At 40.9% G+C, this 22,529-nt stretch overlaps 1 protein-coding gene across 4 annotated transcripts in view; it reads right to left on the reverse strand.

Annotated features, from left to right (window-relative positions):
- Positions 1 to 7,622: 7,622 nt before the first annotated feature.
- Positions 7,623 to 22,529, reverse strand: part of dnaaf11 (dynein axonemal assembly factor 11) — a 63,293-nt gene continuing 48,386 nt past the window's right edge. For 2 of the 4 annotated variants that reach the window (XM_078217062.1, XM_078217059.1), the window contains 2 exons: positions 22,177 to 22,262; positions 7,623 to 8,585 (listed from right to left, as the gene is read on the reverse strand). In XM_078217062.1, the coding sequence (XP_078073188.1) occupies positions 8,399 to 8,585; positions 22,177 to 22,262 (273 nt within the window). In that variant the 3' untranslated portion in view covers positions 7,623 to 8,398. The remainder of the gene's footprint in view (positions 8,586 to 22,176; positions 22,263 to 22,529) is intronic. The other 2 variants (XM_078217063.1, XM_078217061.1) reach the window with 1 other exon arrangement.

Genomic DNA, 22,529 nt, shown 5'->3' on the forward strand with positions numbered 1-22,529 from the left:
TAGACTTCATTAACACTGCAATGAAGTTACTATGAAAATACCCCAGTCGCCACACTCCGGCACCTGTTCGGGTACACTGAGGGAGAATTTAGCATGGCCAATGCACCTAACCAAACGTCTTTCGGACTGAGGGAGGAAACCCATGCAGACATGGGGAGAACATGCAAACTCCACACAGACGGTGACCCAAGCCGGGAATCGAATCTGGGTCCCTGGTTCTGTGAGGCAGCAGTGCTAACCATTGTGCCATGCGACCTAACTCCTAAACAACATGCAGCAAATTACTCTCTATAAAGCTTGAACTCTTTTGACCCTTCCCAACACTTGATACTTTTCCACATCCCTTCCCAATATTCCCTGTCTGATGGCACGGTGGCACAGTGGTGACACTAATAAATAAACTTTAAAAACCTTAAGACTGTAACTAGTTTTGAGTTGACTACAATTATGAAGTTTTATTTAATTACCATCAACATGCTTTCCACCAGTGACACTATAAGGTGCGCCTTTCCTATTGCAAAACTTGGTGTCTGTTTAAGTGCTCCATGAAAGAAAGAACAACTTTGTTATTGCAATGTATCACAAAATAGGTTTTGCTGAGCTGCTTGGTGGAATACAATAGCAAACTATCCCCTCATACAACCCCAATGCACCAGCGCAACTGTTCATTTATTATTAACATAGTCAAGGGAGATCCAATAGCAATAAGAAAATATATTAAAGCCATTAAAATTAAAAAAATAGGCCATCTATTCAAAACTTTAATGCTCTCAGGTGCAGTTGAAAACTGCAACTCACGGTAATAGCTAATAACTTTGAAATGTCACATTAGTTATTAAAACTGAAATTTTAAAATAGCCAAAACAAATTTCAAATGCATAAAAAAAGCCCTGCGAGGATGGAAGTACATTTGGAAGTTTAGCTGGAAGCAAGATAATTACATTTAACATTGCCATTTCTTTGAGTAATAAGTCTGAAGCATCGCAGCATAGCCACTAATTTAAGCAACTGTGCAAGTCAACTTGTATTGGGCATTTCTAATTTGGCATTTAAGAAAGATTGCTTTGATATAATGTCTTTCATGGCTTCAGTGTGCCTCAAAGTGTTTTAGAGACAATTAAATACAATCCAAAATGATGGAAATGCTCAGCGGGTCTGTTAGCATTTACAGAATATCAGGTCACTGACCTTTTCTCAGAAAGACTGGCCAGGATTTATGATGAGTGACAGAGATTTCACCCACTGGTTGGAGCTTTGATGAGAGCCCCTGGACGCTTTTCTCCGGGAGACTCATTGTTACTTCATTCTAATCAGACACTTCCCTGGGCAACATTGGGTCTTCCGTCTGATTAGACCCCCAACAGAGTGTTTCTGGCCTCGGGAGCTGCCAGTCAATCAGAGGGCTATCAAAATGCCGCAAGGAATGTTGACAACTGTACAGTAAGACCAAAGGGAGGGAATGGTGATGTATCTTTGGATCTGGTGGGTATGAGGGTGGGGGGGGGGGGGGGGGGGTGGGGGGGGTGGGGGGTGTTGCAGGCAGAGGCTTGTTAGGATGTGGGGAGGGGGGGGTTTCGGCTTCCTGCCGGGCTGTCCCGTCCCTCATGGCAGATCTTACAGCGGGATCTCATTGCTGCATCCTTGTACCCAACCTCAAACCCCACATCTTCAAACCCACTTAGGGAGCGGTGGGGGGGAAGAGTTAAATTATGTCCCCTGACTCCTTTTCCACAGATGCCACCAGACCTGAAGAGTATTTCCAACATTTTCTATTTTTATTTCAGATTTCCAGCATTCACAGTATTTTGCTTTTGCATGAATACTTCAGCTATGTTGGTTGGGTGATAATTGATGGAAGAGTACTGGAAGCTGGGTTTTCTAAAAAAAAATTGTATTTTCTCCAAGCATAGCTCTTTTTACCTGTCTGAAAATCAGTAGATTGTATTAAAGGCTGCCATTATCCATGCTTCTGTATTTTTAAATAGGAAAATCAACATGTGAAAATCTCTTTCTCGTACCTAAGGAACAATGGCGCCTTCCCTAAAGATGCTTGAAATATAAAGACCTCAAATCTTAGAAAGTTGAAATAAAGACATAACATTCTGGAAATGTATAACATTCAGTCAATGCTTAGGAGTGTAAAAATTGATATTTCAAGGGAGATCCTTCATCTTCATGCTATTGAATTCTTCATCTTTATGGTAGAAACTACACAGACAACTAATCAATGACTAGAATTAACTGTTCAAACAAGAAAGGGCTCAGGCTCAATCCCTTGGTCTGTGCTCAATTCATTTATCTTAGTTGGGATAAAAATGGCATGGAGGCTATCCAAAACAGAATGAATCGGTTTAAATTGGCCCAATCTACATCAAGTCACCTTTTCCTGAAATTTATGGGGAGATGGTGGTGTCGTGGTATTGTCACTGGATTAGTAATCCAGAAACCATGGCAGATGATGGAATTTGAACTCAATTAAAATTAAGAGTTAAAAGCCTAACAAAGGCCATGAAACCATTGTTGATTGTCATAAGAGCCCATCTGGTTAACAAATGCCCCTTGTGGAATGAAATCTGTCATCCTTACCTGGTCTGCCTACATGTGGCTCCAAAGCCGCAGTATTATGGTTCACTCTTAAATTCTCTCTAATTGGCCTAGCAAGCCACTCAGTGGTATCAAACCATAAAGTCTATAAAGAATGAAACTGATGAGACAGGAAGGACAACTGGGCATTGACTTAGGCACCAGGAACAGCAATGGCAAACTCAGCTGTGTCAACCCGGCAAAGACTCCTTACTAAATCTGGGGGCTTGTGTCAATGTGGGGAGGTCCCACAGATGAGCGGCATTGTAATATTCATGGAATTATACCTTAACTTAGAGTCAGCAAGATACTGTCATCACTATCCCCGTCCCACCAGCAGGACAGACCAGCAGTGGTGTCAACACAGTGGTATACAGTGGGGAGGGAGTCGCCCTGGGAGTCCTTAACATTGACACTGGATCCCATGAAGTCTCATGGCATCAGGTCAAACATGGGCAAAGAAACCTCCTGCTGATTACCACTTTCCCACCACTCCTGCTCTTCAGCTGATGAATCAGTATTCCTCTATGTTGAACACCACTTGGAGAAAGCACTGAGGGTGGCAATGGCACAGAGTGTATTCTGGGTGGGGGTCTACAATCACCAAGAGTGGCTCAGTAGCACCACCACAGACTGAGCTGGCTGAGTGCTAAAGGACATAACTGCTAGACTGGGTCTGTGGCAGGTAGCGAGGGAACCAACAAGAGGGAAAAATATACTTGACCTCGTCCTCACCAACCTGGGCATCCATGAGGTGCTGTGGGCCAACAGCAACAGCAGAATTGCACTCAACCACAATCTGTAACCCCATGACTCAACATATCACCACTCACCATTACCACCAAGCCAGGGGATCAACCCTGGTTCAAAGAAGAGTGCAGGATGGCATTCTAGGAGCAGCACCAGGCATACCTAAAAATGAGGGGTTACCTTGGTGAAGCCACAACTCAGGACTACATGCATGTCAAACAGCATAAGAAGCATGTGATAGACAGAGCTATGTGGTCCCACAAACAGCAGATCAGATGTAATCTTGGGCAGTCCTTCCATATCCAGTCGAATGGTGGTGGACAATTAAACAATTCATTGGACGAAGAAGCTCCCCACAAATGTCATCATTCTCAATAATAGGGTAGCCCAGCACATCTATGCAAAAGGTAAGGTTAAGCATTCACAGTAATCTTCGGCTAGTAGTGCCAATCGGATGATCCATCTTGGCCTCCTCCGGAGGTTGCCAGCATCATAGATGTCAGTATTCAGTCAACTCAAATCACTTCGTGTGATATCAAGAAACGGCTGAAGGCACTGGGCCCTGCAAAGACTATGGGCCCTGACATTATGTACGTACAGCTACAACACTAGCATCTACCCAGCAATGTGGAAAATTGCCTAGGTATGTCCTGTAAACAAAAAGCAGGACAAATCCAACCCGGCCAATTACTGCCTCATCAGTCTACCCGCGATAGTTAGTAGTGATAGAAGGGTTCATCTACAGTGCTATCAAGCACCGATGACCTTCTTTCCCTCATAAAGATCAGAAATGGGTATGTTCACTGATGACTGCATAATATTCAACAACATTCACAATTTCTCAGATACTGAAGTAGTCCATATCCAAATGCAGCAAGACTTAGACAATACCCAGGACTGGGCTGACAAGTGGCAAATAACATTCACGTCACACAGGTGCCAAGTAATGACTATCACCAGCAAGTGAAAATCTAACCATTGCCTTTGACATTCAATAGCATTATCATTGCTAAAACCCCTATGATCACCATCCAGGGGTCAATATTGACCAGAAATTGGACTAGCCATATAAATACTGTGGTTACAAGAGAAGGTCAGAGGCTAGGAATCTTGTGGTGAATAACTCTCCTCCTGACTCCCCTAAGCCTGTCCACCATCTATAGGACGCAGTCAGGAGTGTGATGGAATACCCTCTTTTTGCCTGGATGAGTGCAGCTTCATAGCACTCAAGAAGCATGACACCATCCAAGATAAAGCTGCTTACTTGATTAACACTGCATCCACCAAACATTCGCTCCTTCCAATACCAGCACACACAGGCAGCAGTGTACTATCTACAAGATGCACTGCAGGAACTCATCAAATCTCCTTAGACAGCAGCTCCAAAAAATATGACCATCCAGAAGGACAAGGGCAGCAGATGCTTGGGAACAACTTCACCTGGAAGATCCCTTCTACATCATTCCCCATCCTGACATGACGTTCCTTCACTGTCACTGGGTCAAAATCCTGAAATTCCCTTCATAACGGCACTGTGGGCGTGCGTACATCAAGAAAGTAACTCACCACCACCTTCTTAAGAGCATAATAAATGTTTGCCTGGTCAGTAATGACCACATCCTATGAATGCATTAAAAAAAACCTCCAACCTGAAGGGAACAAGATTTCACCAAAAAATTATTTGTGTACACTGTTTTACAATTTAATTACACATTACTTTTAGTGAAGAGTTAATCATGTTGCACATTCCTAACTTCTCGTAAGTGATCCTGGTGCTCAAAGCTCAGCATCATAAGGGTTGATGATGAAAATTTACTCCATAGGTCCCCAGTGGGAATCATCCCCAAAGAGTTGATTTAATAAAGTTAGAATCAGAGCATTTTGTAAAATGATGAGCAAAATGAAATAATTTGCTGGCATATAACAGTTTTAAATTAGAGCAATCCTAAAGTACTGCAAAGACAATAGCGGATTGACAGCAGTGTGGCAGTGGTTTGGTCACTGATGATATGCAAAACTTGGTTCCTCAGTTCACATCCGCGCATTTCTAATGTGGATATTGAGGCTGCCACATTCAGCCAACACTGTTCTTCTGGATGAGTTGTCAAAACAAAGTCATTACCACCAGTCTTGATTTCCCACAGCAAGTAGGGTCGCCTGAGAGAATTGCTGATAATAGAATGAATATTTCAGCATGGGAAGCTGGTGTCCAAATCTTGAAATGATTTGTTATTAAAGTGAAACTTTGCTAATCTATGTAACTGTCAAGCACCAGCTAATGTGAAACTGGAAGTATTCACATCACATGGTTTCAAATTTACTTTCCGAAGAATCATCCACACAGCTGGTAGAATCTTCCAGTCCGGCCAGCAGTGGGAAGCTTGGTGGGCAGGGGAACCTTATTTGGCATGAGGCCAATAATCAGTTTCCCAATGTTAGAATGGACTTTAGGAAATCTGCTCTCAGGACTCGAACGGCAGGCAGAACTTCTCGGTGAACACTGTCACGAAGCTCTTTACATGCAATAGCATTTCATGCAAACTCATTATAGGCCACCTCACCGGAATTAGGTCCCCCTCCAACTTAATTACTCTACCAGTCATTAAGTTAGAACATTCACTTTTACAACTGTATAGTTTAAAGTAAAGTTTATTTATTAGTCACAAGTAAGGCTTACATTAACACTGCAATGAAGTTACTGTGAAATTCCCCTAGTCGCCACATTTCGGCACCTGTTCGGGTCAATGCACCTAACCAGCACGTTTTTCAGACTGTGGGAGGAAACCGGAGCACCCGGAGGAAACCCACGCCGACACGGGGAGAACGTGCAAACTGCACATAGACAATGACCCAAGCCGGGATTCGAACTCAGGTCCCTGGCGCTATGAGGCAACAGTGCTAACCACTGTGCCGCCCCTGTATATGTGGCATGTAGTGAGTGAACTTGACTTCTTCACAACTTTAAATTGAGTAGACATTGCTTTGGCCTTCTTAGAGTCTTTTCACAATTTGACACAAATCAACTGCTGGGAGATGAAGCTGGGTGCAGTCTGGACACAGTAGGGTGGAGTGAAGACTGGACATGGGAGGCAGGCTAAGGGCGAGAGGGGGAATAGGGTTGGAAGTGGCCTGGCAGAGATCGGCCGCGGGAAGGCGGGGCAGGGAGAGAGAGAAGAGGGCTGATGCTGTGCAAGAGAGGAAGGACTCGCATGGTGCAAGAAGAAAGAGTGTGGTCTGGCATGGTGAGAGAGAGGGCTGGCACTGTGCAAGAGAGAGAGGACTGTTTGAGAGGAGTGGTATGGTGCAAGAGAGGGAGGCCTGGCAAAGGGTGGAAAGGGGCAAAGGATGTAAGGGTGGAGCAGAGGTGGACTTGGGTGGCTGGCTGGCAAAGCAGGGAAGAGAGGGAGACTGACTGGGGAAGGAAGAGACTGTCTGTATCAAGGAGGGGGGGTAGCAAGAGAATGGAAGGGTGCAGTGATGTGGGATGGAGGGAAGGGTCTTTACTGTTGGGTTTGGAGTCCTGTGGTTGGTTGGGGGAGAGGGACTATTGGGCAGCTTAAATGGGGGAGAGACGGTCTGAGAGGTGGGGTCAGTGCTGTCAATAGTGGGGTTCTGAGAGTTGAACTGGTTTCTGGGGGAATGGGCAGCGAAGGAAACAGTGGAGAGGCAGGTCCAGGATGAAAGTCGTGTAGTTGAAGATTTCATGGGAAAGGATTTTTGGGGTGGGTGGGTTATCTCAGAAGCGGACAAAACTGGTGGCTTGGATCATGGGAGGGGTCAGGGTCTGAGCATGGGGACTATAATGAGTGTAGGCTCAGAGGGAAGGGAAGGCATGTGGAAACTGGCTGGTAATAGGTGCAAAAATAATAGGGTAATGTTCAAGGGTGACAAGAGTAGAGGCATGGTTTTATTGGGTGAATCAAGGGAATGGGGGTGGGGGGCATTGATGGGTGATAGGGGAGTGTTTTGGACTCCCCTGCTCCCAGCCCACACACACCCCAACCCCCTAGCCAAAGAAACATTCTTTATGCATCTACCCTTTTTTAGCTCCTTAAGAATGTTGTACATTTCAATGAGATCACCTCTCATTCTTCTAAACTCCAGAGAGTGCAGGCCCAGTCTCCTCAATCTCTCCTCATAGGACAATTCCGCCATTCCAGATGAACCTCTGCTATGGCAAGGATATCCTTCCTTAGGTACAGAGACCAAAATTATATATATTACTCCAGGTGCAGGCTAACTGAAGTTCTATTGAAGCAAGACATCTTTACTTGCGTACTCAAATTGTTCTAAAGTTTATTTATTAGTCACAAGTAAGCTTAATTAACACTGCAATGAAGTTACTGTGAAAATCCCCTCGTCATTACACTCAGGCGCCTGTTCAGGTACACAGAGAATTTAGCAAGGTTGATGCACCTAACCAGCATATCTTTTGGACTGTGGGAGGAAACCGGATCACCCGAAGGAAACCCACGCAGACACGGGGAAAATGTGCAAACTCCACACAGGCAGTGACCCAAGCTGGAATCGAACCCGGGTCCCTGGCGCTGTGAGGCAGCAGTACTGACCACTGTGCCACCATGCCACCCAGCAAGTCATTAGTCTTTGGGATTCTCTTTGTCGGAGAGCAGTAGACGCTGGGTCATTGAATATATTCAAGGCTGATGAAGACAGACTTTTGATCTACAAGGTAGTCAAGGATAATGGAGAGTACACAGGAAAGTGGAGTAAAGGACACAATCAGATCAGCCATGATCCTATTGAATAGTGGAGCAGAATAGTCTACTGCTCTGATATCTTATGATTTTTATGAAATACAGATAGCTAACAAAACAGTATATACATACATGAATAAACTCCATTTATATCTTTGTAATTTATATACCTGAGTTAATAAGAAACAACATAGCCAGATAATTCTAGTAATAGATGCCTTTATGTTCATTACTGCTTAATTACAATACAGTTTTTCTAATTTACGTTTAAGTTTATAAATTAATTAAATGAGTAGAAGACTGACACTCTATCAGACGTCCAGATAAACTGTGCTGATTTATATCCATTCTTAATCAGTCAATGGTGGAACCTCAGGATTATCTTGGAAGTCATCACTGATCCTTTCTGATACCTTCTGTTGATGAAAGATGAGAGGACGTTGAGCAACTGAGTTCCTCTCTGTCACTATATTGAACAAGTCAATAGATAAATGCTTGCTTGGATCCACTTCTAACTTCTCATTTTGTTGAGTTGTCCTATGGAATAATATGACAAGACATTCGATAAGATTATTGTACTGTTTAAATCTCCCCACCATCCACTGCACTTACACATTTACTGCTGGACTCTGCCAAACTCTTTGGTGATCATGTTATCCTTTGGACACATTACAGTTGAAAATTAATTTAAAGCTTTGGCACACTCACGTATTCAAAAACATGACACATAAAAACCCAAACGGTTTAGCTACAGGGGAATCTGAATGGACTTGGCAACTCTTCTGCCTCTGAGATGGAAGGTCCCAGGTTCGAGTTTCACTCTAAAGACTTGCTGGGCACATAAGAATCCGGCCACTGGTGCAGGCAGGAGAGCACGTATCAGTGCTGTTTCCCAGCCCGGATATATCGGAAGGGTTAGTGGCTTAAAGGGCATCTGGCTGTAAAACCACCTGCCAAATCCAGACAGAGTCAACTGATTAGCTACATCAGATTAGCTGCAGGTTGAGCACATCTCTGCATGTGCTTTTTCAACTTACAGTACGCCAATCTTACTCTGCTTCCATGACAACACTGCACATACTATATAGAATCAGACCCGAGTTGGAGGAGTTAACTCTATTGACTCCTTTTCAGAAGGTCTCTGAAATCCTTGCTTGAGCATTGGGAAAGGGAAGAACCCACAAGACTTCATCAAGTCAATGGGTTGGTGCCCATCCAGGTCTTTATTATCTACCTTCTCACCAAGTCCCTTGCAAATCAATACCACATACTTATTATCCTGTAATGTAAAGTGTCAGCCAGGAACAATTGTGTCACATATATTTACCATAATTTTTTCACATTGTCAGCAACCTAACAGCAGCACCAGAGAGTCAGGACATTAATCCCTCACAGAAAACTGCTTCCCTTTCAATATTATTTTCAAACATCAGCACACCAACTTACCAAGCTGCAGTCTGCAGTTTGTGAACCTGAGGTAATACTGGGCAAGTCCCAATACTTTAAGAAACACAGTAATGTGGTGAGCAGAGCAGTACTGTCATGGTCCAGCTGATAGTCATTAGGATAGAAGAATGAATCCAAGACAATGCTGACTAATGTATCAGTAAGTTGTTATATAACTTTATTACCAGAACATTAGCTGATTGTGCATATGATCCTGATGCTAGACTAAGGAAATTTAGGTCAAATCAAGAAGTGGACTAATATATTTGCCTGTGACCGACAATACTTGTCTTTATAATTCACAATTGGCTGCAGATTTCTTACACCCAGTGAAATAGATCTGAAATTGACTCCATGGTAATTTGGACTGCATAGACAATTGCTCATCATCTACTAGATTCCCAGAGCCTTCACTGATAGCTACTAGCATCATGCATGATGGAGAAAATCTGTCTCTATTGTCTCCCTGCCATGTCCTCTTTCATCTTTCATCAGTGTCACATGGAAGTAAGAACATCTGTAATTGGGTGCTGTCAAAGAAACCAGCACTAAGGTTAAGAGTGACTTCCCAATGAGTATTTCACTAGGTGTAGCTTACAGTTAGTGCCGTGGTGAAATAAATTTTGGTAAATTGGTATTATGGATGAGAATTCATGGCAGCTCCCACCTTTTTAAGCATCTTCTTGTTTTCCAAAACTACTGGACTAAGCTTCAGTGCAATCAGTTTTTATGTGATATTGATAACAATGTTTTGACTGCTTTTTCATATTGCAAACATTCCATCCATGGTCTAATCCATGAAACAGTAAGAAGTCTCACAACACCAGGTTAAAGTCCAACAGGTTTATTTGGTAGCAAATACCAATTTTAAATGGACGGAAGGAAGAAATTTGAAAGGTGTTTTTGTTTTAAAAACCTATTTGTCTCGCTGTTCAAAACGAAAATCATATTAACATGCAAGATGATAGTGAAGAATAAAAAGATCAAACTGGTAGGTACATTTTGTTCCCGAGGAGGTATGTTAATGTTGGATAGAAAATTACCCCAGTCCAACGCCGGCATCTCCACATCTAATCCATGAAACGCAGGAAAACTATACTCAACATCAGATCGCTACTTCAACTATTTTCTAGCTTTAGATTGGAAACATAAATTCACAAAATATTAGGTGCAAAATAAGAAAATGAACATTAAAACTACACGTATTGCCTTGACAAGTGCCAAATCTCTTTTCAGGTACCATGCCCTAAGAGGGCATTGGTAACCACGGACTTCCATATTAATCTTGTTCTTGACATGTAGATCATCTTTGTTGGTGGTACATTCATTCAATTTGCAAGGCACTTTAAAAAGGTTCTTTGACTATCTCAATCTCTTTTACCATCAATCTTTCCCATCAGCCAGAAACTTTCTAAATCATGATTTCTTATAATGTGCTAAAGAAATGCCAGCCATCTCCTCCTGGTCTTGCTCAGCAGAGTTCGTTTGGTCTCAGATTTTGCTGGGACTTCTTCATTGGTAGTGTAACTTGTTCAAGACATGTTCATTATTCGCTCAAAAACCACAACTATGCAGCCTCAATTCTTCTCTGCATTGCTTCATGGATGGTCCAACACTTGGTTGTGTGTGTCTAAATCACTGTGATGCAGCATTCCAGGATTCTCAGCTTTGCTTTCATATTGCATTTATCATAACCTATTTAATTTTTTGAAATGCATCTTTCACCATTCAAATCCTTCATCTTATTTATTGGTCACATTTTCTATCCAACATTAACATACCTCCTCGGGAACAAAATGTACCTACCAGTTTGATCTTTTTATTCTTCACTATCATCTTGCATGTTAATATGATTTTCGTTTTGAACAGCGAGACAAATAGGTTTTTAAAACAAAAGCACCTTTCAAATTTCTTCCTTCCGTCCATTTAAAATTGGCATGTCAATTAGTTTTCTTTTATTGTATGGTTATAAAAGATGTAGGATTCATTTGGCAGGACCAAAGTCTTAATGCCGTTAATGGAAATGGACTTGGCAAAAGCCCACATCTGTACGCTCATCAAAATGAACAGGAATAACTTGTATATTAAAGCCGGTAAAGAAATCACCAGAGGAAACGGGTCTGCCTGGCTCATTAGGATAGTATTTGTAAAGTGTGGGCGTTGGCCATGGAAGCGGGTGGGGATGGGGGTGGGAGAAAGCTAAAATCATCTTAGATGAGTGTGGGGTGGAAGGTACTCTGGAAGGACCGAGCAGCAACAGCAGCACACACATTTAATGCCTGGCCTGGCTCCACGTTCAGGTTGGATATTAAAAAAGCATACCAATTTTGATGGCAGCTTTCAGTGATCCCTTTAAAAAGCACTGTTTTAGGCCAAGAGTGATCCTGAACATATAATAAATCAGTTTGGTGGTTGGGTCCTAAAACAAGCCATAGCTACTTATTAGCATAGAGTCACAGAGGTTTACAGCATGGAAACAGGCCCTTCGGCCCAAGTTGTCCATGCCGCCCTTTTTTTTCAAAACCCCTAAGCTAATCCCAACTGCCCGCATTTGGCCTATATCCCTCTATACCCATCGTACCCATGTAACTATCTAAATGCTTTTTAAAAGATAGAATTGTACCCGCCTCTACTACTACCTCTGGCAGCTTGTTCCAGACACTCACCACCCCGAGTGTGAAAAAATTGCCCCTCTGGACACTTTTGTATCTCTCCCCTCTCACCTTAAACCTATGCCCTCTAGTTTTAGACTCCCCTACCTTTGGGAAAAGATATTGACTATCTAGCTTGTCTATGCCCCTCATTATTTTATAGACCTCTATAAGGTCACCCCTCAGCCTCCTACGCTCCAGAGAAAAAAGTCCCAGTCTATTCAGCCTCTCCTTATAACTCAATCCATCAAGTCCCAGTAGCATCCTAGTAAATCTTTTCTGCACTCTTTCTAGTTTAATAATATCCTTTCTATAATAGGGTGACCAGAATCTCACACAGTATTCCAAGTGTGGCCATACCAATGTCTTGTACAACTTTAACAAGACGTCCCAACTCCTGTATTCAATGTTCTGACCGATGAAACCAAGCATGCCAAATGCCTTCTTCACCACTCTGTCCACCTGTGACTCCACTTTCAAGGAGCTATGAACATTTACCCCTAGATCTCTTGTTCGGTAACTCTCCCCAACGCCCTACCATTAACTGAGTAAGTCCTGCCCTGGTTCAATCTACCAAAATGCATCACCTCGCATTTGTCTAAATTAAACTCCATCTGCCATTCATCAGCCCACTGGCCCAATTGATCAAGATCCCGTTGCAATTGGAGATAACTTTCTTCACTGTCCACTATGCCACCAATCTTGGTGTCATCTGCAAACTTACTAACCATGCCCCCCATGTTCTCATCCAAATCATTAATATAAATAACAAATAACAGTGGGTCCAGCACTGATCCCTGAGGCACACCGCTGGTCACAGGCCTCCAGTTTGAAAAACAACTCTCTGCAACCATCCTCTGGCTTCTGTCAAAAAGCCAATTTTGCATGCATTTAGATACCTCACTCTGGATCCCGTGAGATTTAACTTTATGCAACAACCTACCATGCGGTACCTTGTCAAAGGACTTGCTAAAGTCCATGTAGACAACATCAACTGCACTGCCCTCATCTACCTTCTTGGTTACCCCTTCAAAAAGCTCTTATCAAATTTGTGAGACATGATTTTCCACTCACAAAGCCATGCTGACTGTCTCTAATCAGTCCTTGCATCTCTAAATGCCTGTAGATCCTATCTCTCAAAATACCTTCCAACAATTTACCCACCACAGATGTGAGGCTAATTGGCCTGTAGTTCCCAGGCTTTTCCCTGCAGCCCTTTTTAAACAAAGGCACAAGATTTGCCACTCTCCAATCTTCAGGCACCTCACCCGTGACTATCGATGATTCAAATATCTCGGCTAGGGGACCCGCAATTTCCTCCCTAGCCTCCCACAACGTCCTGGGATATACTTCATCAGGTCCTGGGGATTTATCTACCTTGATGCACTTTAAGACTTCCAGCACCTCCTCCTCTGTAATATGTACACTCCTTAAGACATCACTATTTATTTCCCCAAGTTCCCTAACATCCATGCTTTTCTCAACAGTAAATACTGATGAGAAATATTCATTTAGGATCGCACCCATCTTTTGTGGATCTGCACATAGATGACCTTGTTGATCCTTAAGAGGCCCTACGCTCTCCATTGCTACTCTTTTGCCCTTTATGTATTTGGAGAAGCTCTTTGGATTCTCCTTTGCCTTATCTGCCAAAACAATCTCGTGTCCCCTTTTTGCCCTCCTGATTTCTCTCTTAACTCTACTCCTACACCCCCTATGCTCTTCAAGAGATTCACTTGACCCCAGCTGCCTATGCATGTCATGTGCCTCTTTCTTCTTCTTGACCAGGGCCTCAACAACCCGAGTCATCCAGGATTCACAAAACCTAACATAGGGACAGGAGTATGCCACTTAGCCCTTGAACCTCTTTTGCTATTCAATATGGCTGAAAGGTGACCTAACTCCATAAACTCACCTTTGCCCTATATCTCTTAATATTGAAAATCTATCATAGCTTTAAAACTAACAATTGATCTCTCAGTAATTGTCATTAACAGAACAAAACTTCCAAAATTCCATCACCCTATGCAAGAAGCTGAATTTGCATCTGCAGTTCATTCAATTTATCCCTTATACTGTACACTGTAAAATTGAAAAAGAATGCTTATTTTCATTACACATCCTAACCTATCTTTTTACTTTCATGTTTACTTGCATGTTTTCCATTTTCTGTCTACTAGTTTCATTAATGCCTGTTTTAAAACAGCCAACAAGATTGTCTGTGGAACATTCGAACCAAAAGTATGTTGGAATTGTTTCTGATGCTGCCAAATAGATAGTCTTATTTTAATCCAATACAACACTCAACTAAATTTTCGTTATATCAGGTAAATAGTGGGATGGGCAGCATGGTGGTTAGCACTGCTGCCTCACAGTCCCAGGACCTGGGTTTGATTCCAGCCTTGGATGACTGTCCCTGTGGAGTTTGCACATTTTGCCTGTGTCTGCGTGGGTTTCGTCTGGGTGCTCTGGTTTCCTCCCACACTCCAAAGATGTGTAGGTTAGATGGATTAGCCATGGTAAATGTGCGGGGGTACAGGGATAGGGTGGGTCTCTTTCAGAGAGTCGGTGCAGACTTGATGGGTTGAATGGCTTCCTTCTGCACTGTAGGGATTCTACGGGACAAACATTTCTTATGCTTCATTCAAAACGCAGAACATATCTTCTATAGCAGGAACTGAAAGACGTCATAAATTAACAGACTGTATTTACTATAAGAAATAATGGAGAACAGAGTTCATGGTCTGAAGTCGTTGAACTCAATGTTAAGTTCAGAAGGCTCTAACGTGCCTAATCGGAAGATGAGGTGCTGTTTCTCCACTTTGTGTTGGGCTTCATTCTCTCTTCCATTTTGGATATTTTTTTTTTCTCAAACCACTCCTCCCCACAGGGTCAGTCTGTAATTTTTTTCTTATGTTTTGCTTTCAGAGAGCGCCGATCCTTGTTTCACTATTAACACATTCCGCTATCTGACCTTTATGCCACTATTAGCACCTGCTATAGTCTTTAAAACTATTACCACTCTCTTTATCTTGTGTCGATGACATTTGCCAAATCTCTCAAGCTCCCACCTATCCCTGATCTATTTTGCTTCACCTGTTCCACTGCATCTTCAATGGTTTAAACCCAGATTTTTACCTCTCTGCAGCTTGAATTCATATTGATTTGAAAGGTTAACTCTTTTTCTCCCTCCACAGAGGTTGCCAGACTTACTGAGTTTTTCCAGCATTTTCTGATTTTAATTCAAATTTCCAGCATCTGCAGTATTTTGCTTCTATTTATGTGAAATAAGACAATCAGGCCAACAGATCCAATACAGTGTTTATGCTCTAAATGAGCTCCTCTCCCACCCCTTTTCATCTAACCCCATCAACATATCCATATCTTTCTCCTCCATGTACTCATGAAGGGCAGCTATGTGATTCACCTCAACTATCCTTTAGGCTACTGAGTATCATGTTTGTAATTGCTCTGAGTAAGAAAGTGTCTCCTGATTTCCTATTGGATTTATCAATGACTATTTTATATTTGTGGCCCCTAATCTATAAGTGGAAATATTGTGCGGAATTTTATGACCTCACTTGGGCGAGGCTGGTAAAATCCCGCCCAAGGCCAACAGAGAATTCCATTCTGCGAGCCTTGCCTACCTCCATTGTCTCTATATTTACCCGTCAAACCCTTCGATAATCTTGAAGGCATCCATCAGGTCCCCCTCACAATCTTCTCTTTTCTCAAGAAAAGAATCCCTGTTTAATATTTCCCAATAGATATAACCTCTCAGTTCTGGTATAAAGTTAGTAAGCATTTTATTGCACCTTTTCCAAGGCCTCTATATCATTTTATAATATGGAATGCATGACTGTTCACAGTACTCCAACATATTCTAACCAAAGTTCAATTCAAATTTAACGTAACTTCTCTGCAATTAAAGAGAGGCGATGGCCTAATGGTATTATCGCTAGACTATTAATCCAGAAACTCAGCTAATGTTCTGGGGACCTGGGTTTGAATCCTGCCACGGCAGCTGGTGGAATTTGAATTTAATAAAAAATATCTGGAATTAAGGATCATGAAACCATTGCCAATTGTTGGAGAAACCCATCTGGTTCACTAATGTCCTCTCGGGAAGAAAATCTGTTATCCTTACCTGGTCTGGCCTACATGTGAGTCCAGAGCCACAGTGAAGTGGTTGACTCTTAACTGCCCTCCAAAGGCAGCTATGGATGGGCAAAAAATGCTGGCCAGCCAGTGACGCCCATATCCCATGAATAAATTAAAAGAAAATTCAATTCTATCCTTTTAGAAACAAACCCCTTTTTTCATGGCTTTATTGACCTGAATTGCTACTTTTAGTGATCTATGTATCTGGCACCAGTTCTGAGACAGGAAGAAGCTGTGTTGATGGCTTGGGCTCCAACTGAATTGAGACAGGACCTGTGTCCTAGTAGAACTGAGAGGTTGCAAAAGTTTTAAAGTAATAGAATGGGGTGGGAGAGAAGGGATCTTCCAGAAAAATGAGCAGCATGAATGTAAACAAATCAAGGAAGGAATCAAACGAGGACAAATAAAGTAAGAGAGGACAACGATGGCAAGGGAATAAATACAAACATGTGAATTAGGAGCAGTAGACCATTGGGCTCCTCAACCCTGCTCCGTTATTCAATAAAATCATGACTGATCTGATTGTGAATTCAACTCCACATTCCGCCTACCCCTGATAACCACTTGACTCCCTCGTTAGTCAAGAATCTCTACCTTAAAAATATCCACTGACCCTGCTTCCACTGCTCTCCAGGGAAGAGAGTTTGAAAGATTCACCACCCTCAGAGAAAGAAATGCATTTGCTTCTCTGTCTTAAACAGGAGACAACTTATTTTTAAAGAGTGTTCTGTAGTTTCTGTCTCTCTGGCAAGGGGAAACATGCTTTCAGCATCCACCCTGTCAAGTCCCCTCAGAATCTTACATGTTTGATCTCTCATTCTTCTGAACTCCAATGGTATAGGCCCAGTCTATCCAATCTTTCTTCACAAGGTAACCCTCCAATCCCAGATATCAGTGAAATGAATCTTCACTGAATTGCTTCTTATGGATTTATATCCTTTCTTAAATGTACACAATACTCCAAATGTGGTCTCAACAACGCTCTATGCAACTGTAATAAAACATCCATACTTTTATATTCCATTCCCCTTGCAGTAAACAACAACATCCCATTATCCTTCCTAATCACTTGCCGCACCTGCATACTAACTTTCCCTGTTTCATGTACAAAGACATCCAGATCCCTCTGTCCCTTAGAGTTCTGCAATCTCGCTCCATTTAAATGGTATGCTGCTTTTCTATTCTTCCTGTGAACAAGTTTCCCACATTATACTCTATCTGGCAAATTATTGCCACTATTAACCCATCTATATATCCCTTTGCAGAATCCTTATGTCTTCTTCACAACTTACCTTCCTATCTATCTTTGCGTCATCAGCAAATTTAGTAACCATAAATTCAGTTCCATCAACCAAGTCATTGATATAAACTGTAAATAGTTGTAGTTAAAAGATAAATGTTAAGTATGAAAAAATCCCATTAGTGTTAAAATTTCTGTACAGCATTGCATAAAACAGGAGAGCTGGAGGCAATCATAAATTAAAAGTAATCAGACACGGTGGGGATTAATGAAAAAATGGCTACAGAAAAATCAGGATTGTGAATTAAACTTAGCAGGGTATAAGGTATTTGTGAAAATAAATAGGAAAAAGGGGAGCTGGATTGCTGCATTTGTTAGGGATAATAATAAAAAATAAGTGCAACCATCAGAAAGACAAAAAAATCCAAATGATAGAGATAAAATACAATGAATGATCAATCACACTAATTGGTGTGTCTCATTGGTGGAAGGGAGGTGAAAGAAAAAATATGAAATTAGGGAACTGAGTAAAAGATATAGAACGGTAATCGTGGAATTTCAACTACCTTGATACTAATTGGACAGAAGAGGTACAGAGGATAAAGGAATGGAGTTCCTACATTGTATACAGGACTTCTTTCTAAACCCGTTGGTAAAAAGTTCAACAGAGGAAGATCCATTATTGGATATAGCAATGGAAAATGAACTAGAGTGGAGAAGAACAGAAGTGAAAGTGAAGGAACATCGAGTCAATAGTGCTCATAATATAATACATTATAAGAAGTTGATAGTATGATCCAAGTTAATAGATAGGAAAAAAATTGATTTTGAGAGGCTACTCCCTGCCTCTGGATTCATATCCTGAAAGGGCCCCCAATTTGTCATGATCCCCAGAGACCTATAACTTGTTAAAAAAGGATATTATAATTCCCAGTGCATGATTAGATATCAAGTTTTAAAACTTTTACTGTAACTAACAAACTAAAGCAACATTGACTAATCATTACTTAGTAGGCAATTAATGTTTTAAAGAAACAATGAACCTTACTAATGCTTTAACACAACCTATAACCCCACGGCACACATATCTTTACAGCACATTTTCCAAGAAATTGCAGTATTTTTAGGAAACCATCTATAGTCACTCCCATCTTCCAACAGGTTCTCTTCCCATTTCACCAAATTGTGATGTTCAGTGACCATTGAAGGTTCTCTCCGTTAGTTCTGAGAATTCTCAAACCAACTTTCAGCAGTAAAATCCCCTCCCATGATTCCTTCACACTGTTTTGCAAATCTTCCAGTGTCCTTGAATCACTGTGGGTTCGTTCCATTTGATCACTGGACAAACTTTCCACAACATTCTACCTGGTAGCTAACAGAGAAAACAGCCTTTTCTCTCTGCAGACTGTAGCAACAGCTGATTCTTCTCGCATTCTCTCCATGTTACTGTTCAAATATCTGAGGCAGGAAGTCTGCAATAACAAGAACATCTGCTTCTGCCTTTGTTTTCAGGTGTTAAACCAGACATGTATATTTCAAAACATGTGACCTGGGCCCCCGGTCCCCGTGGTAACCAATCACACATGCTTGTTATTTGGCATAACTTGTAGCAGATCATGACATTTTTGTTACTCAATTTTACTTTAAATTAGAGACAGTTACATCACAATCATCCTATAAAACTTCACACTGCAACTAAATAATTCTAAATAATTATTTGCTTCAATATTTACAAGAGAGATAAAACAGGTACACATAATATTGAATGATGAGACAGATAATGAGATAAGTGCATTTAAAAAAAGATATATTGAATAAAGTAATCAAACTCAAAAATGATTTTGAGAGGCTACTCCCTGCCTCTGGATTCATATCCTGAAAGGGCCCCCAATTTGTTATGATCTCCAGAGACCTATAACTTGTTAAAAAAGGATATTATAATTCCCAGTGCATGATTAGATATCAAGTTTTAAAACTTTTACTGTGACTAACAAACAGTTAGTTACCTCAAAGAGGTTAAAGGACCCTGGAAGAGATGGCAGACGTACTATTCTTTAGAAGAAAGCATAACAACAGAAGATTGGCAGATAGCTCATGTCATTACTCTATTTAAGAAGGGGAACATAACATGTTCAGGGAATTATAGATCAGTCAGCATAACAACGGTGATAGGAAAAATAATGGAATCCCCAGTAAAGGAGAAAATAAAACAACACCGAGAACATCTGGAAACAAAATATGTAATATATAAATAGCATGGATTTCAAAAAGCAAAATTCTTGCATGACCAACCTTTCTGAATATTTTGAGGAGGCAACAGAGAGAATAGATGATGGTACAGAAGTAAATGTAATTTATCTGGATTTTCACGTCAGTGATAATGTCCCTCATAATAGACTAATTAATGAATAAGGCCAGAGAATGTGGAGTCAGGGAAGTGGTAGCAGGATGGACTACAAATTGGTTTCAAGACAAAAAAAACAAAGATTGGAAATAAAGGATATTTATTCCACAGGGGAAAAAAGGGGGTAAGTGGTTGGTGAGGGAGGAAGTGGTGTTCTACAAGGGATTAATGCTGGGACCACTGTTATTCTCAATTTTGAAAGTGCAAGTCTTGGTGGAGGAATAAAGTGATCTTGGAGTACATCTCCACAAATCACTCAAAGTTGCACCACAAGTTAGCAAGGCCATAAAAAAGCAAACCAAGCATTAAATTATATTTCTAGGTGGATAACATTAAATTATATTTCTCGGTGGATAGAATTAAAAAGTAGAGATGTTCTGCTAAACCTGTATCCATCATTTGATTAAATCATGGCAGAACTAAACCTAAAATGCTTTAGCCATATTGATTCCATATCCTTGATACCCATATCAATCAATAATCTTCCTGATTTCATTCTGAAGTGGAATATCCATCATTTTAAGATTAATTGCCATTGTTCTAGAATCCCTAGTGAAGGAATTAGTTTATAATAAAAAGTGCTGGAAATACTCAGATGGTTTACAGCACCTGTAAAGAGAGAAATAGAGTTTTGGAAAAATCATATTCTGAAAGAGAGTCATATTTGATTTGAAACATTTCTCCACAGATGAAGAATGCACTTAAATGTTCACTAATGTCTCTTTAGGAACTTCTACTAAAAGTGCTTTAAATGTGAAAATAAAATCTAATCACCAAAAGTTGAAAAAAAAAATATGTAGGTCAATGGAGAAACAATACACAATTTCTACAGCTGTATCAGCAAATATGTCATGAAAACTCTCAAGTGTTATTTATTATTTGGGTGACATACTTTCTATGTTACACGGACTTCCCTCATAATATTCTCACCAAACTGCAATGCAGTAAATTAAGGAATAAAACTGAATCCTATATCAGAAATAACAACATTGGGGATATAACAGAAAGATAATTTTAAACAGGAATATATATTGAAATAAATCTTTACATACTGAATATTAACATTCCACCCAAACTAGGGATATTACAAGATGGAAAATGAAGGCTACACAGAATGCAGTTTTCTCAACTATTTTATGGATGGTAGAGTCAGTAACCATTAATAGATTAATGATTGATGTCAGTAATTGTGGACACAGTACAGTATTGCTGGTGGAAGCAAAATAAAAGTGAAAGCACATTTCTCATTCCTACAATTTCATTTAAAAGAAGTTACTTCAGTTGAAATACTGAGCAACATAAATGAACTGCAGAAATGAACATGGAAGAGTTCTAGTAAATGATAACTGACTGCCCATGCTAAACCCGGAAAAGACAAGTTGGTTATGCCTGGTTCTATTAATTTCCCTATTAGGCAATATCCTACACTAACACCACATGAATGATAACCTATCTTTTCAACAAGCCTGAACTCCCATTATATATTGTCTTTGTGTAGGTACTATACAGTCTGACAGCCAAGAATATTGAATCCAGACATGAAACTGCACCAAATTGCAGACCGATGGTCAGAATGTTTAATACTGAAACTATACTTGCAATTAGTTTCTTGGTAAATGAAAGGCCTCCCCGCTGTGAATGCTGCAATGGCCATAATGGCAATGCCAGCCTGCAACCTGTACGTACCCAAGCCTCACTGATGGAAAATGGACTCCTTCCTGGATTTCTGGAGTACTATGGATGCTTTCCTTCACAATTACTCTTTGTTCTCTAATTCTCTAAGGATCAACATTCATTCTCTTCCTTTCACAGCATTTATTTCCTCACTCTCTCGCTCTGTACAAGCATGTCACCTCCATACAGGATTATTCAAATAGTCTCTTGACTGGGGACGCATCCTCCACCCTGTGTAAAATTCAGCGTATCTAAAACTATAGTGCCACTATTCTATTCTGTATTAAGTGAAGGTCATTCCTTTCTTCATTATTGGCTCCAAGTCACCCAAGATGTCAAATTTAAAATCTTCACTGAATCCCTGCATTGAATCCCTCCCTTTCTGTAACCTTCTCCAGCCCTACAACTCCTCCCCGAATTTGCCATTCCTCTGCCTCTAATCTTTTGCACACCCCTGCACTTCTGTCTCACAGTTGGCCCAAGGCTGTATAAGTGCAAATTGTTGTTACTGAAAAAGAGGAAACAGTTTGCTCATTAGAACACAATCAATACCTTGTTACGTGAGTGTGTGGCTGTGTGCTTGTTGCAGATCGAGTTCTAGATGTGCTTTTGGGTTTTGCCTTCACCATCTCTTGTGTCTGAAAGAAATGTTTCATATTGGAAATGATTAAGTATATCGACCACACATACACCAAGAAAAGTAACATGCTCCTAAAAGCAAAGACAACCTAATCATTAATATTTGGGAAAAATAACAATGATAATTCTGGGAAAATAAGATTGGGAATTATAATTATTTTGGCTAGAGGAAGTTACATTGAGGGTGAAACTGGACAGGTGAAGGGCATCACATCAGTTGCTTGTTATATAGCGAAATCTTGATGACACGAAATTCGAGAAGTGTC

The sequence above is a fragment of the Mustelus asterias genome, chromosome 7 (assembly GCF_964213995.1).
Source record: "Mustelus asterias chromosome 7, sMusAst1.hap1.1, whole genome shotgun sequence".
NCBI lineage: Eukaryota > Metazoa > Chordata > Chondrichthyes > Carcharhiniformes > Triakidae > Mustelus > Mustelus asterias.